Source organism: Scheffersomyces stipitis, chromosome 7 (assembly GCF_000209165.1).
Source record: "Scheffersomyces stipitis CBS 6054 chromosome 7, complete sequence".
NCBI classification, from domain to species: Eukaryota; Fungi; Ascomycota; class Pichiomycetes; order Serinales; family Debaryomycetaceae; genus Scheffersomyces; species Scheffersomyces stipitis.
Window position 1 is genome coordinate 546,756 of NC_009047.1, and position 26,403 is coordinate 573,158.

Sequence of the window (26,403 nt, forward strand, 5' to 3'; positions counted from 1 at the left end):
TAGGAATATGAATATAGCAGAAGTACAAAAATTAATTAATTGGTGCCGTTCGTAAATGACAATTGCATATTTGGAACGCTTTCGATAATTTGGATAATAACCAGAAGATATTGTCAAGTCAGTATTCAACTTTCTATATGGTATGAATAAACAGAATATGTTATTCTTTTCAAAATCATACTAAATTTGGGAATAGTTGGAATTTCAAAATGCACTATCAATGAATATTTAAGTAAGATTTTCTCTATTGATACGATTCGAAAGTGTGACACTATAACCCGAGACATCTATGAAACCTAATATACCTACGTGAGATAATGATACTTAATTATTTCAAAAATACCATGAGAGGATTGCTGGATTCGCCTTGTACAAATGTGAGGAATAAGAAGGTTGATGAGCAGGATTCCATGAATAAGGTTAGGAACCCCATATTTTAACTTGTCACTCTAGCTTCACTGAAAAGAAATGGACACAATTTAAATGTCGAAATGATCTCGAGACTATAGTTCGGAAGATTTGCATTCTTTCGAGTAGGGACTTTGCCAGAGTCCGTTGAAATTAGGTAGAACAGTTAACTCTTTTCTTTGTCTTTTTCTAAATAGTAAGTATTGCGAATGCGCTCTGAATGGGCAACGAGAATCTCATATTTGACTTTATCTTCCACTGAGCAGACGTCTGATGGGAATTTTGAAAACTTGAGGTTATGGGACGATCTAATTTACATGGAACCTCTATTGAATAATTCACCGATCGCCATCTCTAGGTTTTTGTGATCTGATGGGTGTTCAAGTCCGACAAGAAACATGTTTGCGAGAGGTTTGGAGGGAATCATGCTCAATTTGAAATAGTAATCGGAAGCTGCTCCTTCATAACCTTGTCTTAACGAATTCTTAAGAGACAAAAGAAGGCTTGGTCCCTGGGCTAAGGTTTTAGGTCTCTCAATGGGACTGAGGGACATATAGGCAGTAGAGTTACTGAGTGGTCTGATCATCATCAAGGGAACAATAGCACGAAGGGTGCCTTCCTTTGTCAATTGGACCATGAGATCTCTTTCTTGTGTCTCGTTTTCGTATATGGCAGGTACCGTGTTCTCGCCTCCTTATCCTCACTTGTCGCCTTGGCGAGTAAGTCTAGGAAATTTGTTTTAGCTGATCTTACGTATTTCAATTTGGTTTCGAGCTGATGAGCTGTTTCAGAGAATTCCTCGGGGAGGTGGGAAAAGTGGTCTTCAATAACCACTAGCTTTTCTTTTAAAGACAGCTCTTTGGAGGGGCCTAATTGGGTATCCTTGTACTCAAACCGATCAATTCTCAATTCGATTGTCTTTTTTGATACTCGTGATCTCCAAGGATTGACAATGAATCAATGAGAAATTCTTGCGGGATGTTCCATCTGTCAATTCTGCCTGTTTGGCTGCCCATTCTTGTTGTGAGTGGGATGTGACATAGTTTTTGGCAAATCCTAACCTCCTGATCTTCTTAAAGGTCAAATCGTCTGTGTATTTATCTTCTTCCCAGTTCTTGTTTAAGCCAGATCCGAGTTTGTCAAGATCCTTTATTAACCTGTCTTTGGAGAGGAGTTTAATTGATGAATTGTTTTTGTGATGTTGGAGCGAGGAATTCTGACCGTTCCAGATCAGATCGGTAAGAGGAGCTCCTGAGGTTATTTTTTTTTGATTTCTTCATTTTCTGAAAGGATTTTTTTTGGGATTTAGGGTTTTTTTCTTTAATATAAACATTTGTAATTTCAACGGAGTCACTGGTGGATGTAGACTTTAGCCAATCGCTAATGGAAGTAGGATTTTGAGATATCATAACAGTATCTCCTTTTGCAGCCAAAACTGGGTCGTGTTCTTCCTCGATCACGTGATGTGAAGAATTTTTCGAAACTGAGGTTTCAAAGCTGTCCATAGTCGACATTTCTGGCCCTTCGTTCAAGGTGTTTAAAGCGTTTGAGGCTTCTTGGGTATCGTCAAAAGAGTCATCAGCAATAACTGATCCTGCTGTCACGAAAGATGGCTCCAATTCGCCGGTTTCTACGGCATCTGAGGACTCGCCATCGAGGTCCATCAGATCAGGGGGTGCGACATGGTCGTGTGGATTTCGGTCAATATCCGGTGGTTTTGGCTCGTTTAAGGCTTGATTCGAAGAGCTCTCACCAGAGAAAATCCCTAAAGGTCCCTCTGGCTGATTGATTGGTTGTAGTTCTGACATAAGCTGGGTCACGTGACGTTTTTTTTTTTTGACGAAATGGCATGTATTACGACTAAAGTCTAACCTATCTACTACAAAGCATATAAATCATCCTCTAATCCATACCGAATGGTGGAGGAAATCCTAGGATTAAAACCTCCGAGTGAAATTTGAGGATCACGTGATCTAGTACGTGTGATGGAAAATAAGATACAGGATCTCTAATAATGGTTTCCGAGGTGATCAACCTCGGATTGGATCCGATAAATACCCGAAACAGAAATTCTACATTTCTTTTGTTGAATAACGCAACAAATTACAGAGATGAGATGAGGATGAAGAATATATAAAGCCCAGAGGATTCCCTCTAGTTTAAACAGATTTTAAATAGTTCTTCAGTGATTAATATAACTCCATATCCATTAATCCATTTCTAAGTCCAAAAGGAAAACCGGCCTACCCATATACAGGTTTCCCGTCAACGTGACAAAAGCAACTTTCGTGGGGCACTATATATTAGGATTAAAATCGGTTCCATGGTCTGGCGGCATGACGTCTCTCTCACTCAGAGAAGGTCACGAGTCCGATCCTCGTTGGGATCAACTGATTTTTTCCCGTTTGTTCTGTCAGGAAATATCACAGCGTATGAGAATCTCAAGAAAACAACTCACTCCAGCTGTTTACACATGGAGAACTTTACTACTAGACCTCTGGAAACTAAGTGAAGTTTTCCAAGGGCGTTTTAGAAAGTAGAAATCTTATGGTGGTTACCACCAGTTTGTAAATCTGGAGAAGCTGAAACAATTTGGTATACTTTCGATGTTTAGATCACTCTCTCTTCTGCAACTGGCAGTGGACGACTTTGCAATTGATTACAGTCACAAACTTGTTTCGCTGAGAAGAAAATTCAACTTATTTGCTTTTAGTTTCAAGTTTTTGAGGTTGGTTATGAGATCAAATGTGTACATTGATTTTCCGATCTTCAGAATTGCTACACAGGTGATTCGTTTTGAAAACTTACACACTACTATAAAATAAGCAGAATGAAACAAGAACACTCATCAAATTTAGATCAAACCAAGAGCCTCTCAATCTTCCTTTAATGGCTTAGATTTGGTTTCCCTTGAAATCTTCTCCTTGGAGATGTAGCCTAAAGCACTTAATCTTTCGGACAACAACGGGTGGCCGTTATAATAGGCCGAGTACAACCAATCAGTGTTTGTTACTGACAGGCTGTTGATATCCAACTTCAATAAGGATTTGGATAATTCATCTTGGTACCCTAAACTCTTAGCAAATTCGTCTGCTTGGTACTCGAACTTGCGGGAGAATATATTTGTAACAAATCTCGTGGCAGTTGAAATTGGTTCCTTAATAATCCAATATAATACCAATCCAACTATAGCTGGTTGGTTGTCAGTGAATCCAAAAGAGGAGTATAAGGACTTGTTGTAGATAAAAACACCAAAAAGACCGAAGATCTGTGTGAAGTCCAATAATTGAATTAGCATCAATTTTGGTATATGATTGAGTTTCCAGTGCCCTAGCTCGTGACCCAAAACTGCAACAACTCCTTCAGTTGTTTGCTTTTCTATCAAAGTGTCAAAAATCACAATTTCTTTGTACCAAGGCAATCCTACAAAATAAGCATTTGAGTGAGATGATCTTGTGGAACCATCTATAACAAAAATATTTGTTTTTGGGAAATTGAACTTGCTTGCTAAATTTTCAATTTGATGCTTCAAATTTTCATCTTGCAAAGCAGTGAACTTATAGAAAAGTCTTCCAATAAAAGGGCTCAAAGATTGAACAGCAAAAGAAACAACAACTAAGAAGCCAGTTGTATAAATTATGAATGACTCCCCATATATTTCAAAAATTTTCAACAATCCTGAAAGTACAACATTAACAATAACAGTGTTCAAGGAAAACGCAAGGATGTGGTCTCTGAGCCAAAGACCAAGAGTTTGCTTGTTAAAACCAAATTTCTCCTCCACAACAAATTCTCGGTAGTACGAAAATGGCAAATCTATTAATTCTGAAATAAGCAGGATGGTTGTATAAAAGAAAAGAGAATGAGTGATGGTACCTTTCATGAATTTGGGTAGAAAAACGGCTCTTGACATGAATAATCCAGAAGTTCGCCAAAGGGAGTAAAATATATTGGTTTTAATAGTAAATAATCTTTGAAACAAGTAATAGGTATTGGTGAAGACACTTAGTTTAAGCTTAGCAATATTGTAACCCGTTGATTTTTCAAAGTCATTAAGATCAATCTCAGCTTTAATTGAAGCTGGAATTGACTTCTGTTGCAATACCCTGTATTGGCGATACTTCAAATAAGTATCAAATATATACTTTCCAGTTGATAACAACCCAAGAACTATCTTCCAGTTAATTAAATCAGAATCAAGGAATTTGAAAGACTATTTTGTCAATGTTAGAAATGAAATAGATATTTTAAGAGAATGAAAGGACTTACTTCAGAAATCGAGAATATCATGGTGATGACGATAACTTGATAGGAGGAAAACTTTAACACTAACAATATTTTGCCAAATGGAACCTTCTTAAGGATTTAGACACTGCCACTGTATCCACAAATGAAAACCAAATGGAAGAGAACAATTTCATTTCATGCCAGAAGCACCAAAAATGAAAGGATGGATCACTGTAATTTTATTGAGATGCCGTGCGAATGCATGGATATTCCACAAGCAATCCCATATCCACACTGAAAGAGTGGTAAATATCGACCGCCAAGTGTTTTCTATGCCAAAAAGTTGAGTGGAGATAATGAATTATGCATGGTCGGCAATAGACGTAATGCTTGGAAAATATATCTGCATACTACCTCCATAATTTAAGCTGTACATGAAAAAATAATAACGCAATCCGCTGAATGGAGTTTTGCAGGAAGTGAAAGAGCGCCAAGAAATGATGCATGACATAATATAAACATTCCTGAACTGAAATTCCAACAGGACCGCCCGCAGTCTGTTATCTTCTTGCAGGTTGCAGGTCGGCAGAATTGGAAGAAGACTCAATGGCCGATCCTGTCTAAAGGTACTGCAGGCGAGAAATTATATTAATAGCACATGAATTTCACCAGCAGGATGGCTAACCATCCTAGTGGGATATACCTACCGGGGTCAATATTCTTGCCCACCAATCGTTTCCTTGAAACTCGAGGTTCTGAGTCAAAGCCGTCTATAGTCAATTTCAAAATGAACTTTAAAGCTAGCGACTTTTGTCTTGAGAAATGTTCCCCTACATACGTCTACGAAATCAGTATCTATCCAAGTATCCGAATCCATAACAGAACTTAATAGACTTTCGGTGGCAAAGAAGGAGTTTATAATAAATTCGTATACTACAGTGCTGAAATCTTGTTGCAAGATGAGTTGGCATTTTTAGACACCAATTCATGTATTCTTAAGATATATATTTCTACGTATATAGTGGTAGTGTCAGGACAAGGAAAGGTAGCTGTGTTCGGCGAACTTAACAAAAGATATGTTTCAAAAGAATATATTTGATACATATGATTTAACAATTAAAGAGTCAAAGGATTGGTTGTTCCACTTTCGGAAATCTAAAATCATTATGATATTTCTACATTCAGGGCTAAGAATAAAGGTAAAGATCTACTTTTAGCGATTGAGGAAGTAAGGTTGCTGATATGAGCAAGGTAGATTATCGACACAATTCACTTTTGATCTTTATCCCTTTTGGGTTTTAATATCAACTTATGTGAATACTTTTTTTTATTTAATGATAAATAAGTCAATTGGATTCAATAATAATTACAATCAAGATGGTCGGTGGAAAAGCTGAAGATATTACATGAAACGAAAGTAGTCGGCTATAGTTTTGAGTACTGAATTTTAAAATTGAAATTTGAAACTCCAAAGCCCAGAATTACTAGCAAAACCAATTTCTAACTAAAATCTTGAAGCATCAAAATTCAGACATTGCTATCTCTCTAACAGAACGAAAACAGTGGGACAAAACCAATAAAGTATTACCTTGGATCTTTAGCATTGAAACTATTGATCTAGTGCACGAAGATGGAGAGGAAAAAAACATAGACCAAAAACATACGAACCATTCCAATCCAATTTAAGTTATAGCATCTAGAATGTGTCAATTTCTATGAACTAGGTAGACACTTTCAGTCCAACGATTTGGATCTGCCAAGGCCTGGTGTTGTACTTGAAACCAACATGCTGCATCACTTGGCCCTCAACAGACCGAAGTAGTGAGCTAGGCAATAGCTGTATTTTGAGCAGAGGAATCTTCAAGTTTCTGCTGTCTTGATAACACACTACAAACTAGTTAATGTTGAAAGAGAGCGATGAATACAAGTACACTGGAAAAATAATCCTAGTTAGCTCCAATCATCTGTTACGTGTTTGGTTTAGCACATTTAAAAAGTTCATTAGTATAAATAAAAATATAAACACGATATAGAGCACAAAACATACCTGTAGATGATTATTTGAACGCATCATGAAATCAGATTTTAAGGCCATTGACACATGTTCCTCTTTTGACTAATATTCCATCAACTGGAAATCCCCTTCTACCAAGACAGGCTCCTTCGGAGCATGGCCTACCTATACCACATGGTTCACCAACACCTAGGGAAGAGTGAACGTAGATGGAAATAGCAATGAGCAAATAAGAAAGTTTCATTTTGAATAATTTAAGTAGTGGCTTACCGTAATGAGGATTATAAAATTTTCTCAATTCGTTCAGTATAGCAAGAAATCCATTCATTTAAATATTGAATCTGGCCATTCTTAGTCAACCACCTTAAATATGCTTTCTCGGCATGTGCTTCTAGAAAAGTACTTTCCACAATATTCCCTTCTAAGACCGATATAGATATTTTCATCCTGTTTGGTATGGATTTGTCAACTAACACTAAACTAGTAGCCTGATATCCGACAATGCACCTACAGTTTGTGCATTGCAGATATCCGACAATTACAGCACAGTCTTTCATGCATTGCAGATATTCTCCCAACAAACTGCATTAGCTGTTCCCCATTTAGATGCAAGGCTCGACTTGGATGAAATCACAAGGATAAAAATACCGCAAAAGCACACCAGTGCTTATCTTGACTTATCTGGAGCTGCAAGAAACTTCTTATTCGCATTCACAGCCTGGAAACGCTGCACCTAAACCATTTTCAGATGATACCCTTATTGTGCTATTTTCATTAGATTTTTACTATTTCGTCACACAGCCGGCCTGTGTATTTCAAAGGGAAATAAAGAATCGAAGTCTTGTAAAACAATAGGTAGTAAATATTTTAATTTTATTGTTGATGAAACATGCCATATGACAAGAATAGTGTTAAGCCAACACATGAAATAAAACACAGGAAAATGGCCCACATCTCTTTTGAAACTCGGGTCAAAGCTTTAGTTTGAAAATCATACTAGGAAAGCTGGGTGTCTTGTCTCATAAATTGAGGTGTTCATGTTCTTCGTCCCAGTTATAGTTTCCACTAGTTTGACTTTGACAACAAGATTTGTAATTCTCGGATCAAAACTTAAACAAATTGAAATTAGAAATATTGATACTGCTATTTGTAAATTTGAAGGAATAACACAGACTTATAACAAAAACATATACCAGAGTATAAATTAATACTTACTCCAAATATAAATATATATATAATTTCTTAGCTAACTACAGGCGGTTGTTGATTCGTTCAAGTAAAGTAAAGATGCATCCAAGTCCTGAAATTTAGAGACTAACACATAATTAACTACCTAGAGGGAATGGCTAAAGGGATAGTATGAAGAGAAAATGTACTTTTATAACGTTCCAATGATCCTTGTAAACTTATAATATACACAAAAGTGATCATTTGAAAGCAGTTGCACAATCAAATTCATTTTGAAGCCAATTTCACTCTGAAAGTACCCAGAGCATATTTCGTTCTTTACATTATTAATATATTGGAGTTTATGAAATCTAAAGTATTTGAGAAAAGGATTACCTATCTTTTCAGATTGTCCTTCCCTTTACCCAGTAAAGCTAGACTGGCCTGTTCATCGATGTAAGCTACCTAACTTTATTCAGGGATTCCTGTTGATCAACCTTCTTATAGTCTTCGGTATTTGTACAAGGTGAATTCAACAATCCTCCCATGGTGGTTTTGAAAGAAGTATGTTTCATGTTGGTCTATACTATAATAACTAAGTTGTGAGCATAGAAGGTATCATAAATGTGGATAATAGAGGAAGTTTTACTTAAAGCTTGTAAATATTCATTGGTAGTGCATTTTGATTTATCAACTATTCAGATCTAGTACACTATTGAAAAGATTAACATTCTGTATTCTCATATCATATAGAAAGTTGGATACTAACAGCTCAGAAACTTATGACACTGTAAGCTCTTGGGATTTTCTTCTGATTGTTAAGGTTTGATGAATATCTAGAGCATTGCAACCGGCACCAATGTATTTTACCCTACACTGGAATGGTACTCTTTTGGTGCTCTTTTTCAGGTGCATGAATACGGTGACAACTCGAGCCGTGCGAATTCCAGTTGTTTATTATGAAATCCAAAGTTTGGAGGCTATATGTGCCTTTCCCGGTCAGAAGTGAGATAAGTATCATATCCTAATTTTGCCTATGATTTTAGTTCTGATGCACGGATAACACCGAATCCAGACCAAATTGTGGACACGAGTACATGGGTAAGTTTCACTTGTAGCCGAACGATAAGAAGTTATGGAGCTGTAAAAAGACGTACAAAAGCTTTTACAAAATTAATTTCCCTTTAATGAGTTTCTGTAATATCCAATATTGAATTAGAATTCTTATATATGGACGAACTACCTAAAACTGTGATAACTTGTATTGTGAAAGTATGAATTCCATGACTTCTGTAATAGTAATACAAGAGAATTTTATCTTCTATATTTATATTTCCGTTTTGGATCTTGGACGAGCTGATGAATAATCAAACAAGGAGTTGATGGCAGTAACCCAATCGTTCTATTTTGTTACCTAGTCAAAAGAGTTTGGATGAATAGGTGACCAACGGCCATTTCTTTTCATGTTAAATTTAAAATTTGAATAAATAATCAATAGACACAGCAGAGAAGCAACATATCACTTGTGCAACTTCACTGAATCAAATATATAGATTTCCTTCTGAGTTCCTTTCTTCGCTAGCTTGGATTGCTTATTTTAAGGTGCAGTCATTTCGAAGAAAGATGAGCTAGTCAAGCTTTAAAGCGAATTAGCTTCTTCAATTCAAAAGAAAAGACACAACATACAATCGGAACCCTATTGCTGAGAAATCAACATTCAAGCAATCGTTCTTTTTTTTTTAATTCCATTCTAGTTTCAGCATTTGCCCTATTTTGAACCTGCAATAGTTCATTGAAACTTTCTTATTATGACAAACTGAACTTGGAAGCCACAATTATGGTCTTCAAATTATTAATAACCTAGATGAGCTATAATTAATAATTCTCACCACTAAAAGGAGCAAAAAAGGGACGTTAGCGAAAGTTGTCTATAAAAATTATGGTCGTCTTTCTATTGCATTATTAACAATCAGGAAAAGCAATATTCTCCTCGAGATGCTCAGTATGTGAATTTCTACTGGTTTGATATTGAATCGCATTGCTCTACAGTTGGTGTTCGTACTACTGCTGATATTCATTCAAAAAGCTATACAATCAAACATAAGAGCTATATTGTAGTTGATATGCTTCTTTGTACTCAGCAAATAATGAACTAAACAGTACACTCTGGTTTGGTGTTCAACTTCTTTAAGGTCTATGCATCTAACCCTTTTAGATAGATGTGGAGCGCTATCGCGGTCGAGAAGGTCTATTAGGAGGCAAAGCAGGAGAAGCCTTGGTTAAATGAAGAATTGCAAATAAGGAGGTAATAGTTAAAGAGACAGTTTATTTCATTCTGAAGATGTAGTAGGTTATGTTACAATTTAATAGTATCGATATATTCAAGAAGGCAATTAAACTTCTACCCAAGTCAAGTCAATAAAGAAGAGTATAGAGTGGAGGAAACTGCCCCGACCACACCATATGAAATCAAGAATTGACATTACGTCATATTACTTTATTTACCGCATCAAGTCCTCTTTCGAATGTACATTTTCGTTGTTCTGATGGAGCCGTTCATTGAAAGGTCGATTTCAGTAGAACAAATTTCAGTCCCACATTATCATTTAATGTGGAATGTGTTACAAATCTGTACATTTTCAATTGCATGTTGAGCAGCTGAACTAGTTTGGATTCTACAGAAACAAGTTATACAGACACAAACCTAAAACCTTATGATTCATTTCATTGTCCTTAAATCCTAAATTTTATTTTAACAATATGATGGAATTAGAGAAGACAATCTCAATGGTAAGTAGGTGAGCTCTCATGCACATGATGATACTAATACTAGAAGGCAAAATGATGCCGGGTAGATACAAAAGGAAGAAAACCAACGAGAATCAATGCCATCGACGAACAAGCAGCTTTTGCAAATCCCAGTGTACATTTCCACAGCTCTAACAACACGCACATACTTTACACCTGCTCATTCATAAATGCGAAGGAATTCATATAGTACAAATTCATCTCTGTGTCCGAGAGTTGGTAAAGTTTTGTCCTTAGTCTGAATGTCTCCACTTGTTACTCCATATCCAGCTGAGAAAGATAGACCAATTCCAGGGTTTTTGATTGGGATTTCCAACTTCTGACAACGAATTCCAAGCAACATAACGGTTCTGTTTCACATGGAGAATAAGTTCAAGCCAATACTTTTCTGAAGAACTTATTTTGAGAGAGTTGTAAGTGGAGCCGTCCAATAAGGTGGTGTTGAAAATTAGACATTGTATATTAATAAAGATATAGTTAACTCTTGATAATGAAGTTCAATTTCAAGTTCTGATTATTCTTCTGATATTGGAGAATATCCTACCATATTTATATTGTTCAGAACCCCTTATCTTCCCCCTTATTCATATTCTTATCTACCCCTATTCTTATCTCTAGCCCGCCTCCAATTTCATTACGGATAAGTTCTATTCCGTTGAGGCGGGTCTGATAAGGGGTTACTCCTATTCTCAGAGATAGGACCAGTGGAACTTCCTTATTTGTAAATTTGCAGCCAGTACTGTACATAGTTATCTGATTTTTAGATTACAATTATAGTTTCAATTCTCTGAATTTCAACAGGTGGACGGATGGAAAACTTGCCGAATTGTAACTTCTAGCAGACTTCTCAAGATTCAAGCTATCTTTCCTACGATATGCATCTAAATTATTAAGGAATTCCAAGCATCAGGAAAACTTTGAGTACTTTAGGTCAGCAGCATTGCCCGTCATGGTGTTATGTATACTTTCATGTCGCACTCTTAAACATAAGATATAACTGCTGCACTGTTACCTAATTCGCCTAAAGTTCATCATTTTCCAGAAAAAAAGCTGGGGTGACTAGGCGCGTGTTCACATGTTTCTATGATTTGTGTTTCTCCCGTTTATACTCAAAATCTCTTGCAAGCTGGCGGACAACTTTTACTAAACCTGCAGTCCATGCCTTTGTTATCAAATTGAGATATTGTGATGCACTTGAATCCATTCTTTAGAACCTAGAATTTCAGCACTTCTTCTAGCACCTGGCATATACCGCACAAGAAAATCCCAGTACTTTGGCAGTATCAAACGTCATCATACTTGGGTACCTTCCCAACGAAACTAATGAGTATCACTTTGATAGATTTAGCAACTGGGTCGTTCACTCAACAATCCGCCACACAAGCTTCGAACTGTTTTGATGTAGGAAGCTGAAGACTTGCATTAAAACATCTGGGAGCGTGGGGTACTTCCAATTGGCCAAACTATTCAGAAAAAAGCAAAAAAATAAACATCCAAACGATTGAAACCATATCTGATCTGGAAGTATATTTCAGGACCTCAATAATTACATGTTTATGACAAGATAAAAGATTCAAGAAGTGGTTGGGAGTGGCACAATTTCAGATGCCCAGCTATCATAGATTGTTCTCTGTTCCGGCATTTGGAAAATAAGAAGGGGTGTATTCGTTTGTTTTTCCATTATATCAATTAATTGAGCCTTAAACTGGCCTTATTAATGCAGAGTGCTTCATAATGTCGACAAATATTCAATATCCGAGGTGGATATACAATGGTAAACGTAAGAACTTTAAAATAGTTTACAATTGTTTGCTGCTTTATTTTGCGCCAGCATTGGACTGGATTATGCTGTTTTGCAATGTTTTTCATTTTGAAGCTCTATAATCTGGACGTCGCTGATAACACCAAAGTTTACGTAAGTAGTTACAATGAGAATATTTTATTTGAGGGACAAAATAATGTTGGTGCGACATCCAGATTAGAGAGTGCCAAATGAGACTTAGCACATGACCAACAATCCAACCATGAGATTTCAAGTTAGCCAAAAATTAGCCCTCGGAACAAAATATTGGGGTTAGCCATTATTTTGCTCAATGGCAATTAATCTTCTACTGCTCGGGCAGAGTAAGAGTCCGAGGAAAACAAGGCAAATTTTAAAAATGTTCCACCTTTTTTGTACTGAAATTTATAAATTTTCAAGCAATATTATCTAGCCATCATGCAAAATATATTTCTTCTTTCACTTCACATTTAATTGAGATACTGGCAAATTACTTTTTCTCCCGTACGATATTTATTCCGAGAATCATGAAAAATTCTGAAGTCTAACTTGCAATTGCATGTGAGTGATTGTAGTAAGCGAGTCTTTTACAGATATTTTTTACTTTTACGGAACCCACGCCCTGTCACGAAATATTGTTTTGGGGGATGTACATAAATAATACGACATGGATACGAAAGAACCAGATCGACGCTACCCCCGCTCTTTAGATAACTGATAATTCAGATATAATGAGAGTTTAGAATCTAGACCGCCTTTCCAAGCAATTATTGACACTTTACTTGGCTGAATGAACAGATGTTCGCTTTCTTCAATTGTGGATTGCGTAGATCAAGTTTGAACTCGCATACTGTTGGAGGACTGAAAGAGTTCCCCTAACTAAACTAATACATATTTCAAGAGGCCAGCAAAGACTTCTGACTTGCACATACGTATGGCTTTTATGACTTTTAATACATTAGAGATATAGCGGCATATAAAGTTGCAGTTTATAGTTATGTTCACATTATATATTATTCGACTACTTCAACGTCAGATGTTAATAACTAGATTGTAGAAACTGGTTTGCGCAATAAGCAGACTTCTCCATTTGAATTTCTGTCACGGTACTCAATAATGGAAGGGTCTTGTCCCATGTTCCATTTCTGGAGGCTAATTCCAAGCAACTTTCCAATTGCAAATAGATCAACTTTATGGGCCAAGTCGACCTTTCCGCTTGGAAGGATTCTGACTTGTTCCAATGTTTTGAGATCTTTCTCAGGCAAACGAAGCTTAATGTTGAAACTTGGCAAATTTCTTGCGAAGTATAATTCTCTTCGTTCTTGTTCTCTTTCTTGATTGGTTTCATCTTTAATAATTGCGTACTTTCCATCTCTGGAGTAAACAATAGTTTCTCCATATTTAGGGTTTGGGTATTCTAAGGTATCTTCGAAGGAAAATTTCTGGCGCAGAAAGTATTTGCCTAAGAAGCTGTAGAATGTTTTGCCAATACAAATTTGTACACCGAAAAGTGTCAAGCAAAGTGAAGTGTACATCTTATTTCAGTCTTAATTTGTGGTCTCAATGAACAGTGCTGCAAAACAAGAATTAGGTAAGAATTTATATGTTTCCATTGCAGCCTTTAGCAGGAGTCTTACACATCCAATTAATGAAGTCTCGAATTACTGTGATGACTAATAGCACATAATAAATAGCACTAAACTACAACCTCTTAAAATCCATCCAACTCGTTAGATTTGTGTCTGCATAATCTTTATCTTTATTTTTTCGGTCCACATTAAAATAGAATTGTCTTGGAGCCGCGCGCATAAGTGAACTGCAACTGAGAAGAATTCTGAAACCTATCACCACATCAGATTGAGGCTGTTTTGGGCCATGGTGCATATTCCAATTCTTTAGAGTTTGTCTGCCAATTTCATATTAGGACAAAATTGCCGACTTATGTCGTCATTACCTTTTTGAAGTAGGCCAAAGTTTGGTCTAGACGACTTTAGTATTCAACAGCTTGTTAAGGAAAAAGCCTCTGGACGCATGAATCAGTTATTCACTAATACATAACTCATCTTTGTAAAAATTTGGAGTTTATTATTGTTGTAGGACTAAGAATATGCAATCGAAGCAGAGGAAATTCATTAAATGAGCTGTACATAAATATTCATGTTTTCTGAATTGTTTGGCATCACTAGCCATTTAGTTGTTAGATCTCTTTTTTCCAACAAATGAGCACAAGAGAATATTGATTTCAGACATGAATTGTTGCTTACTATTTTTGGGCTTAGTCTCGTATGTTTTTGGTTTTGAAAGAAATCCATTTCCTTGTTTTCTATGGGCAGATACTTGTTAGAAACTACTTGGAGTATCGACAATTTCAAGTGTTGAACAGGAAATAGTCATTCACTAATATCAAGACTACTAAAATTGAATTGAACATAGAAATTCAAAAGTTCAATCGTATCCCAAAACAATACAATATTCAATTTGATTCGTCTCTCTTTAAACTAATCAAGTACTAGCTATGTTCAAAATACCAAGAATTTGAAATTTTCTGGAGTTCTTTGTCGAAGCTGTCATTACAAAATTTATGAGTGACCACAATTTATGAGTGACATCGTCTTTCATTTCCTTCTTTGTTTAGTTACTGCTTGTCAAAAATGCTTCTATTTACTTACTTTTTTCTAACTTTTTTTTAACGAAATGGCATGTATTACTACTAAAGTCCTACCTATCTGCTACCAAGTATATAAATCTTCTTCTTACCATACCGAAGGTTGGAGGAAATCCTAAGAAAAAAACCTCTGTTCTAACTAATTAGAAAAGAAGTGCTCTTATAACAAACCTGTTGGACTGTAACTAGCTGGGGTTTTAGCCATTAATTGGTAGTTTCTAAATGATTATTGACTTTATTGGTAATATGTTCATTTCTGTACATTGGCTTAGTTGAATTTGTTTAGTTGACCTAAAACATCATTCAACCCTGCATGTTTGCCCCATTGCTAAATAATTTCTGGCTCAGGCCCTCGTCCTTTAGTCTTCTCAACAAGTAGTCAATCTCTGCCTTCTTGGGTGATAGTTCATAGTCATAAAGCACTTGCACTTAGTCGGTATTTCAAAGACCTTTTACCATTCACTTGCTTTTGCAGTTTGGCTTGCAGTAAACGTATTGTTAATTTAGACGATTTGTAAAAACTTACAAGAGCGGGGGAAGCTGTAACTGTTTATTTCATGTTCTTGAGTTTTGGAAGTTGAATCATATTGTCAAGTTCGTGATATCTTAGCAGTTAAACTTATTTTGTACCTTCTTCCTGGACTCCAGTCTCATTGACAAAAGTATTTAACTGTATTATCTAAAACACAATTCAGTCGAGCATTTTTTCATTTGCCACATACTGTTTAATGATATTCATCAACCGAGATTTCTACACATTCCAGTTCTGAGTATGGAATTGCCAAAACTTGTCGTAGCACTCAAGGGTAAACACAGCCTTCCTTTATCTATCGAGAGTTTGTCAAATATGGCCGACTAGTTGTGTTCATCTATCTTATCATAGGTCGCGTCATTAGAGAGATAACAGGAGAGTTGTGAGGCTCACTTTCTCTGGTGTATGAATGGCACTATTCCAGAAGCGGAAATGAATACTCAAGCCGTACATTCGAGTGGTTGATAATAGAACTCAAAATGTGAAGACGTGATTTACAATTTCTTCCCCATACAGTAAGAAACGCTAAAGGTGGAGTGAGGAAGCATCCCAACTATGCCTATAATATGCAGCTCGGATAACAAAAAAACCACACCAAATTGTGGACATCGGCTCATCAATCACCGACACCCGATCAGTATGTAATTATGGAGCCGTACAGAAGAAGCACAATTTCAAATTTTACGCTATCATACGCATTAAAAAGCTGATGCAGGTATACTCCACCTTATTGTACGTATCAATAACTATTTCAGCAGACGAAACTAATCGTTCCAAAATACATCATCCGGGGCTTGGCCGAACAATAAAAAAAAAAGAAAATATGAAATTTTGAACTGCAACTTTCTGAAAAATTCCAGAGTAAGTAGGAAACCAGAACATCTTCAAAATGTTGCCCAAAAAAATGAAGTCTCATTACATAGTTTGGATGACTTCCCAGTAACTTAAGCTCTGAACCGTTGATATTCTTTTGCATACCATCTTCCATTGCTTCAGCAGAGTGCTATAATTGAGCCACGACAACTGAAAATGGAACAAACTCCAATATCTACTATCATTTATCATCTTTATGAAGAAATTCTAGATGTTTTCACAATTTTTGTGAATACATTTATATGTTTGAAACAACCAGCTGATTGAAATAGAACAAGCAACTTTGCATAATTATTGACTCTCAAGAAGGTTCCATATCAAAGTTAATAGTGGACGGGCGCGTAAGGCGCTCAACACAGAAAAAGAAAGCAAGGCTGCTACCTACGCAGACTTGCATGAAGGCTCCAACTGATATCAGTGCCTCAAGACAGGCGATCGGTTTGCAATAGTGGCATTGTGGAGAGATAAGATTAGAAAGCGGTCCAGTGCCACACGATAGAATGCTTGCATTATTCTTGAGTGTGAAATTTATACCATTTTTCGGTTTATAAAGTGCTGAACTTCCTCTCAGATATATTTGGGATAACATAAGAGTAGTTTCATCTGCAAGAATGAGTACAGAAGAAAAGAATACTACAGATAAAAAGGAAAAACTTGACAATATCACCAGCATTCGAAGTGTCGGAAGTTATTTGCAACTTGAGGATCATGAAATTGATTTGAAAGCCGTGACTTCGAATCCAATTTCACTTGGCGAAGTTGGTGCCTCGCTTACAGATGATCAGAAATTGCTTATTTTGAGGAGAGTCCATCTTGATAAGTTAACTTCATTTGAAGAATTGCCTCCCCAAGCTGCTTTCTATATACAAAAGGTTGAACACTTGACCACCACTGAAGCCCTCACAATCTTGAACCAAGCAGTGATTGATCTTGATGCAGATGCTAATTTCCCAACCAAGGACTACAATTTGTTGACAAGCTTGGTGCAGAGTTCCGAATCGAAACAATTTAATGCCAAAGAAAAGTTGGCGTCTGCCTTGGATGGAAGCTCATCAGAACAATCATTAGAAAAGGATTATGATACCCATTCAATAGTTGATTGGGACTTGCAAGTTAGATTGGAAGCTGTTTTGATTGCTTACCACTCCCCATACCCTCAAGTGAGAGCAGTCACTGATCCGTATGATGACCCAACCATTCCTGTTGAAACCATTAGAGTTTATATTCTCGGCATAATTTGGACTGCCATTGGAGCTGTTATCAATCAATTCTTTTCAGACAGATTGCCAAGTATATCTTTAGATCCTGCAGTTGTTCAAGTGTTTCTCTATCCTTGCGGTATCCTATTGGAATATATCTTACCAAAGAAGAAGATCAAGATTTGGAGGTATACAATTGATCTCAACCCTGGACCATGGAACTACAAAGAGCAGATGTTAGCGACTGTATTCTATTCCGTATCCTGTCCTATTGGTACGAGTTACGTTTCTTCCAACATTACTGTTCAAAAGATGGAAATGTTCTACAACAATAAATGGGTTGATTTTGGATATCAAGTTTTGTTGATATTATCGAATAACTTTTTGGGGTTTGGATTCGCGGGTATCTTTAGAAGATTTGCTGTGTACCCCCCCGAAGCCATCTGGCCCAGTGTGTTGCCAACTCTTGCTCTAAATAGAGCATTGATGGTCCCTGAAAAAAAAGAAATCATTAACGGATGGAGAATATCTAAATATAATTTCTTTTTCATTACATTTGCTGCCAGTTTTGTTTACTTCTGGATTCCTACCTATCTTTTCGCTGCTTTGTCAACTTTCAATTGGATGACTTGGATCAAACCTTATAATTTCAACTTGGCCGCCATAACTGGAACTAATTTTGGATTGGGATTGAATCCAATCCCTACTTTTGACTGGAATGTGATTAATACTAATTCACCTTTGGTTCTTCCATTTTTCACCCAAATTAACAACTATATCGGAGTCTTGATTGGCTTTATTGCGATTGTAGGTGTCTACTGGTCCAACTACAAATGGACAGGCTTCCTACCAATCAATTCAAATGCTGTTTTCACTAATACTGGTGAACCGTATGCTGTCACAGAAGTAGTGGACGGAAATAGTTTGCTTGATAATGAGAAGTACCAACAATACAGTCCACCATTTTATACTGCTGGAAACTTAGTGGTTTATGGTGCCTTCTTTGCTATCTACCCGTTTTCAATTGTCTATGAAATTGGGAGTAGATACAAACAGACATGGAAAGCACTCAAGAGTGTTTACAGTAGTGTTAGAGATTTCAAGAGAGGCGCATACGAAGGATTTGATGATCCTCACTCTAAGATGATGACTGCTTATAAGGAGGTTCCCGATTGGCCCTTCTTTGTGGTCTTGGTAATATCTCTCGTTTTAGCAATCATCTGTGTAAAGATTTATCCTGCTGAAACTCCTGTCTGGGGGTTGTTCTTTGCTTTGGGAATCAACTTTGTCTTTTTGATTCCAATCACTGCCATCTACTCCAGAACTGGTATCGGGTTCGGTCTTAATGTCTTAGTTGAATTGATCGTTGGGTATGCTATTCCTGGGAATGGTCTTGCGTTGAACTTCATCAAGGCATTTGGTTACAATATTGATGGTCAAGCTCAAACCTATATTACTGATCAGAAGATGGCCCACTATGCAAAAATTCCTCCTAGAGCACTTTTTAGAGTTCAGATTCTTGGAGTTTTCATCGCGTCCTTTGTTCAACTTGGTATCTTGAATTTTGTTCTTACTAATATTGATAATTATTGTGATCCTCACAATAAGCAAAAGTTTACTTGTGCAGGGTCTAGGACTTTTTACAGCGCTTCTATTCTTTGGGGTGTTATTGGTCCGAAGAAGGTGTTCAATGGTCTTTACCCTATCTTACAATACTGCTTCTTAATTGGATTCTTAATTGCAATCCCAGCTGTCGTATTTAAGTTTTATGCTCCAAGAAAGTACACTAAGTCTTTCGAACCTTCAGTTGTAATTTTAGGAGTTATGAGCTTTGCTCCTACCAACCTCACATATTATACCGGAGGCTTATATGCATCTATTGCTTTTATGTACTATGTGAAGACTAGATATGAGGCATGGTGGCAGAAGTACAACTACCTCTTGTCTGCTGCTTTGACGGCTGGTGTTGCTTTTTCCGCTATCATCATTTTCTTTGCTGTGCAATACCATGATAAGAGTATTAACTGGTGGGGTAACATTGTTCCTTACGAGGGGATCGATGGTGGCTACGGACAGCAATCCAGGTTAAACGTTACAGAGCTAGCACCAGATGGATATTTTGGTCCAAGAATTGGAAATTTCCCTTGAATTCGAGTGATTAATTGTTACAGGTCTTGTTTTTGCAAAGCTGATTATCAAAACCTTGACATCTCACACATGAATTCTGCCCTGTCAGATCTTCAGGAACAGTTGGAAAAGTCATTCCTTTAAAAGAGTCCAGCTTAGAAGCATGGTTGCAATAGACAAATTTGTCTGGTATTTTGGTATCTGGTTTTGGGTATCTTTCACTGTTAGTTGTACGACAAGATTATGTACAGATTGCAATGAATTTAGTCGTACTAGAGAAATTTTATTAAATGTTGCTTCTGATACTCCGGATACATAAAGAGTGGTTCCATTGACTTTCTTGATGTCTGAGCCGAACGCAGCTCAGGAATCTATTCTCATGCAAATTATTGCTTTCGTCAATTTATTTTTCTTAACTTAGATGCTATTGTGCAACTTTCGCCTCTAATATTTATACGTGCTTCTTTATTTAAGGTATTTAGAAATAGAATGATTTTTATCTAAGTTTTCCAAAAGTCAATAAAAAAATACCGTAACATACAATTGATGCTGACTTAGTTGGAATTGAATATTTGCCAATATAAGTGATAGAACTGAACTCGGGACAGACAGTATCAGTTAATTTATGCTAATATGCTAATTAACGCAAAGACATCTTCAGTGATTAATACGAAATACAAATCCCTTTACTCCAATAAATACAGAAAGAAAACTGTTAGCCTTTACATGGAGCGACGCTAATGATCTGCTTGAGATTTTATTTAATTTATTAATTCTAATTGAGACAATTCAATTGCTATGTCCAATGAGTACTTTCTTATCAATTAATTAGCCTGAATAGAGTGCAATGCAGCGAGCTCAAGAGTTGTCGTGCCGAACCACTCAATAATACTTTATAGTAAAAATCCATTTTTATGCAATGCACTGTAGTTAGATGATAAGAGTATGAAAAATCCAATGAACTAAATACAATGAACTTACGTGCTGTTCATCTATATACATTTTTTATACAACTCTACCATGATACTCCTTCACTACTTCAACAGAATTGCTATTATACTTATATTACATTAAATGCAACTATAGAGATCAAAGATCACAGTGCTCCAGCCAAAGCTAGCACTTACAATCCTTGTTGGGCTCTTCTTCTGTCTCTTTCTTCAGAAATTGACAACTTGATACCCTTACCCTTTGGCAAGGAAACCCATGGCTTACCGGCTTCGGTACCGATGACGAAGACGTTGGCCAATCTGGTGACGAAAGTGTTGTCAAGAGAGTCCTTGATGTGGACCAAGTCGAAACCACCTTCGTGCTTTTCTCTGTGCACAATGACACCAACTCTACCCAAGTTACGACCACCGGTAACCATAACCAATCTACCAGTGTCGAACTTGATGAAGTCAGTGATCTTACCGGTAGCCAAGTCGATCTTGACGGTGTCGTTGGCTCTGATCAATGGGTCTGGGTATCTGAGAGTTCTACCGTCGTGGGTGACAACGTATGGAACACCTCTCTTACCTAATTGGACCTTCTTGACCTTACCCAACTTGTAGGAAGCTTCTTCAGCGGTGATTCTGTGGACAGCGAATCTACCCTTGACATCATAGATCAATCTGAAGTGTTCGTTGGTAGCTTCCAAGGAGATAACATCCATGAAACCAGCTGGGAAAGTAGAGTCAGTTCTGACCTTACCGTCAACCTTGACATGTTGTTGCATCAAGATAGCCTTGACTTCTCTACCGTTCAAAGCGTACTTAAGTCTGTTTCTCAAGAAGACAACCAAAGGCAAGGATTCTCTCAACTTGTGTGGACCAGCCGATGGTCTTGGAGCGTAAGTTCCGGACAATTTGTCCAACATCCAGTGGGATGGAGCGGCTAATCTCTTCAAGTGCTTCTTTGGTCCTCTACCCATTTTGTCGTGATACTATGGTACTGATGAAGTATAATGAATTGAAATTTGAAAAATTAATGGTAGATTTTTTTCACTACTTAGTGCGACCATGAGAGTTGTGATGAGAAAGTGTGCATATTATGATACTTAGGTCTAAGCCCTAGAAGTAGCATTTAGCACGTGATTGAATATAATAACGGCCCAATCGTATTTCTGAATATGGAATTTATATGGTGTAGACTTATAGAAATAGTCCATATCACCTATCATGGTATTAGTACAATGAAATAATATAGTAAATAACTTCGTTGACATACAGTAACTTCCTTCTGATAGTATAACCATATTGATTGTCGTAGAGCATAGTACTCACAACTGAGTGCTTCAATAAATTAAGAATATTGTAGAGAATAACGAAAAGTATGAAGTATTGTAATCCTCTCAATTCGGTTGAGTACAAGAATACTACTACACTGTTCAAGAATACAGAGAGGAAGCCCATAAGAAAACAGCTTAGTACAATACGCAGCCATACTCTTTGCATCCATACTCTTTGCATCCTTATATATGACTTCAATGTCTTCTAGTTGTTTCGATATCTTATTCGACCACCCACTGATATCGTTCATTTCTCTTCCTTACGTCTTTGATGTCTATTTTATGTCTCATTGTATATTAACGTACCTGTACTGTCCAATGCCCACATTTATGCTTTAAATACTCTATCCCCATCTTCCAAACCACTTGGAATTGGCATGCGTCTTCAACTCTTTATCTAGAGCTGCCTCTTCCGCTACAAGTGTGTTGAACTCATCTTCCAAATTGGCAAATCTTTCTGTTTCTTGAGCATTAGTAGCCAATAGCTCTTGGATATTGTTTTCAATACTAGATGGAAGAGCGGGCGTAGGAGGAGCAGGGGACTTTGAAGATGAGTTGGACTCATTGGCAGAAGATGGAGGCGTTTCAGCTATCTTTGACTCTAATTCTTCAATATCTGTTCGTAATTGTTCGATTTCGTTATTCAAGTCGTCGTTATCGTTAAGAATCTCTGGCAATGTAACTTTCAAGTCTACCATCTTCTGCACTATTCCCACATGGTCTCTATTGAGATTGGCATAGTTCGTTTCCAACTGTTTTATCTTGTGTCTCAATTCGCCGTTTTCAATGCGTATCTTGTTAATGTCGTCTGTTTTAGATTTCTCACCTTCGTAAATATGCTCAAACTCGTTCGCATACTTGCCCAACTCTATGGGGTCTACATTTATCTTCATTGCATCGTGCACAAGCTCTTCCAACTTGTAGTAGCAAGTTCCGCTATTGGCTGCTCCCGTAAGAGAGTTTCTCTTGGAGTTGGGAAGAAGTGAGAATCTACGGTTTACTGTTGGCGATTTGAGCGCATAAGAGTCGCCGTTGAAATTGATGAAGTCGTCGTTTATGTAGACGTTGAAGAGCTTATCCTTTAGGAATTCGAGTAACTTGTCGAATTTGAGAGCTAGTAAATTGGCCTCGTTCTTGATCATGAGATTTACAGCGAACTTCAATATCGACTCTATACCTTGAGTGATTATTATATCGTAGATCCTCAACACAATATCCAAAGGAAATTTGTAGGCAAAAAACGTAAGAAACCATTGAGTGGCATACATGGACGACTTGATGCCTTGTTTGACCAAATGATTGTACAAGAGGGGCGAATAGTTCTCCAAGACACGGTCAAACTCGTAGAGAAGTAAATGCAAGCCCTTCATTTCCGGGCAAAAGAGGTCACGAAGTCGGTATTCCTTCATCAATGTCACGAGCAAACAGAAACACTCCGCATCATTCATGTTCATAATCAAGGGAACAGCTATAAAGATCATCCCTTGAGTATAGCCTACATCAGGATCGTATAGTGAATAGGCTTTAATCACATTGAACAATTCTTCGCCCTTATTTACGGCCTCTACGTTCGTGAAGAAACTTGTCCGGGACAAGTCGCGTTTTATCGATTTCTCGTGGATAGAAGCCTCTGCCTTAAGCAGAATGTAGAACTCCTCCAATTGAAAATTCTTCGATTTCAGCACCAATTGCCAGATAATCCCACGGAACTCCTTCGGAATACCTGACGAAATCAAATCATTCAACTTGTTCGAGTCGTTGTGGATCACAGCGCCGTAATCGTTGACGATCTGCGTCCAGAAATCCCAGTCGATTTTGTATTCAAACATGTCGCTGAATCCGCCTACGGTGTTCTTGATGTCGTTGAATGTCTTTTTGATGTTGTCTGTACCCGAATTGACCGACTCCTTGTACTTGGAGTCCTTGGCGCTGAAGCTGCGATCTATTTGGTTGAACTTGGACTCGAGAAGGTAGTTTGAACTCTGCTTGTCGTATGTAGATGACATCAAGTCCAAACCTTCAACATTTTCTTTGTTCTTGTTTTCCAGAGCGACATTCAGCCCAAGCTTAAGAGCGTCTTTGATTGCCAGTCGGTCTGGTAATGGGGGCCCAGAAAGTGGTGGAGACGTATCCTCTACAACTTCTTCGGGCGGCTTGTCGTCTTCATGCTTTTGCTGCGATGATGGATCGTCTTCTTGCTTGTGCAGTTGTGAGGGATCACTTTCTTGTTGTAGTGACTCGTCTTGGTTGTTACTTTCTTCATTATTGTCACTTGTCTGATTCTGTGAATTGTCACTTTTATCATTTTCAGTCACAGTCTCAGGGATAGCTTGGTTGTGAGAGTTGGCATCTTCGAACTCATCATTGGAGGTGGACATGACTGCGGAGGGTTAAGACCGTATCAACCAATTGTGCTGGTGGAAGAGGAAAAGAATAGAATGTATATTTGTAGATACACTTCAAGACAAGTCGCCTGTTAACTATGGGCGTTCGTGTCCTGCATCTCCCTCTGTTTGTTATTGTTGGTTCCGGATGTCCCAGACTGCCTATGCGACTCTACGAGATTACATGGGCTTACAATTTAGCTAAACAAATCTTTTTCGAGGCCCAATCTCTATATATATATGTCTAATTGTAAATGTGTAACAATTTATTCATAATTTCAGAATAGAAATTTCTTCCTCTTTGTATATACTAATGGAAAGTCTCATATCCCAGAGACTTCCAGAATCCATTTTTACCTTCTATGCGCACTTCTATTCTAGACAATTTTCGTGTGCGTATAATTAATTTAATTATGGCAATCAGAAAGTGAATCCATAAAGATGCCCAGCACAGTAATGTACTATAACTACAACAATAGTTCGTCTACCTAAAAATTGCTCGTTTTGCATGTAAAAATCACGAAAGCGAACAATTCTGTATTAGTTTCTTTGAACAAAGTACGTAATCACTTAAATGGCTATTCGTTAAGCATTTTCTTTTACCATGCTAACATACAGTGGATTCAATGGAGATGAACACTTGCACTGTGTAGTCAACACCATAAGTCAACTGGTCTGTCACGACAGCAGAAACAATTTTTGACTAGTCTAGTGAATTTACTAAAACTAAAGGATATAGCTACATTTCGTCTTCGAAGGAAATTATTGTTGCAGCCAACTTTCATATAAGCATTAACTAAACTATAGCATGTAAGCCACGAAATTTGGGTGTAAATAATAGGGCTTCCAGAATGCCGATTCTACTTCATGTGCTAATGCAGTGAGAGTAAGCACATCCTGATAATACAGATGTGACTTAATTCTACCTTTATTCCTCTAGACACAATAATTTTGAATTTGAAGTCCTTTGAACCCCTTAATTTAAATAAACATTTTTCTAATAGCAATAGGCCCGTTTGTACCCTGAAAAGATAAATGTACTACTACTACAATATTGTGTCAAGTAAAATTTCTTGGTTAGATAAACATACACATAAAGTGAACGACATTCAAGGAAGTTCGTATCTTCAGATATGTTGGCACTCTCTACTATGGTGTACAGTCAGAAGAAGGTCAGGGGTTTTTAATGGAACCTTCTGAGTATAGCAAAGTTCTTACCTCAACAATACCTTCAAGACTTAAAATTCTAAACGTTGAAAACGAAAGTAAAAACAAGAATTGCCAACAATAAACTAGAGAGCCGAACATTTGCTGCCCCATTGCTTTTTCCAGTGCCGGTGACTATTGTTTCGTTACGAATATAAGCGTAGTAATCCAAACCACACTTGTATGGGAAATCTTGGGAAGAATTTCCTACTAGACTATGAGAATAGTTATAGGGCCCACAATTGAAAATGGTTGAGTTAAGGCTGTAGTCGTCTCCAAGAATGTCAGACAACAGTACGTTTTTGCTTCCACTAGCTTTTCTTATCCCACATTCATAGAAGTTTCTATCGTCATTAATGGAAGCAAATGGGAGAATTGTGAGAGTGTCATGAGGACCGCAGTCGTAATCCACTAACCTGGGATCATCTTTGGTAACACCAGCAGGTAGTAACCAAGCATGTACATTGTCTATCTGAGAAGTCATCTCGTTATCACAATACAGTTATCACAATGATCTCTACCTTAAATGCTTCTTCTTGCGATTTCATTTAATTTATATAACTCAAATGCAATTATGTCATTTGCTTTGAGCAATTCCATTATCAAATGCTCTTCCTGAAATTTCCTCCATGCTAACTTCTATCGAAAGGCACCTTCCAATAAATCTTGGCAGTCAATAAGTAATGAAAAAGGCACACGTTCTGCCCTTGTTCGCGAACTTCTTTGGGAAATCGTACTGCTCTC

At 37.2% G+C, this 26,403-nt stretch overlaps 5 protein-coding genes across 5 annotated transcripts; 1 reads left to right on the forward strand and 4 right to left on the reverse strand. All coding sequences in view use genetic code 12, as the record gives it.

Moving 5' to 3' along the window:
- Positions 1 to 1,583: 1,583 nt before the first annotated feature.
- Positions 1,584 to 2,216, reverse strand: PICST_33409 (predicted protein; the record flags this gene model as incomplete). Its single annotated transcript, XM_001386264.1, has 1 exon — positions 1,584 to 2,216. One exon carries the CDS (start codon positions 2,214 to 2,216, stop codon positions 1,584 to 1,586), a length of 633 nt encoding a protein of 210 aa, XP_001386301.2.
- A 1,067-nt stretch (positions 2,217 to 3,283) lies between these two features.
- PICST_33410 (peptidase M48, Ste24p) lies at positions 3,284 to 4,321 on the reverse strand (the record flags this gene model as incomplete). The annotated part of the gene is made up of 1 exon (XM_001386265.1): positions 3,284 to 4,321. One exon carries the CDS (start codon positions 4,319 to 4,321, stop codon positions 3,284 to 3,286), a length of 1,038 nt encoding a protein of 345 aa, XP_001386302.2.
- Positions 4,322 to 17,085: 12,764 nt separating this feature from the next.
- PICST_50085 (predicted protein) lies at positions 17,086 to 19,821 on the forward strand (the record flags this gene model as incomplete). The annotated part of the gene is made up of 1 exon (XM_001386087.1): positions 17,086 to 19,821. The coding sequence occupies one exon, from the start codon at positions 17,086 to 17,088 to the stop codon at positions 19,819 to 19,821; it is 2,736 nt and encodes a 911-aa protein (XP_001386124.1).
- An 893-nt stretch (positions 19,822 to 20,714) lies between these two features.
- On the reverse strand, positions 20,715 to 21,719 carry PICST_79556 (40S ribosomal protein S4). The gene has a single exon (XM_001386266.1). It carries the CDS (start codon positions 21,710 to 21,712, stop codon positions 20,924 to 20,926), a length of 789 nt encoding a protein of 262 aa, XP_001386303.1. The 5' UTR covers positions 21,713 to 21,719; the 3' UTR covers positions 20,715 to 20,923.
- Positions 21,720 to 22,351: 632 nt separating this feature from the next.
- On the reverse strand, positions 22,352 to 24,465 carry PICST_85359 (predicted protein). The gene is given in 4 exon segments (XM_001386267.1): positions 22,352 to 22,576; positions 22,631 to 23,034; positions 23,071 to 24,105; positions 24,124 to 24,465. The coding sequence occupies 4 exon segments, from the start codon at positions 24,445 to 24,447 to the stop codon at positions 22,414 to 22,416; spliced, it is 1,926 nt and encodes a 641-aa protein (XP_001386304.2). The 5' UTR covers positions 24,448 to 24,465; the 3' UTR covers positions 22,352 to 22,413.
- Positions 24,466 to 26,403: the final 1,938 nt, after the last annotated feature.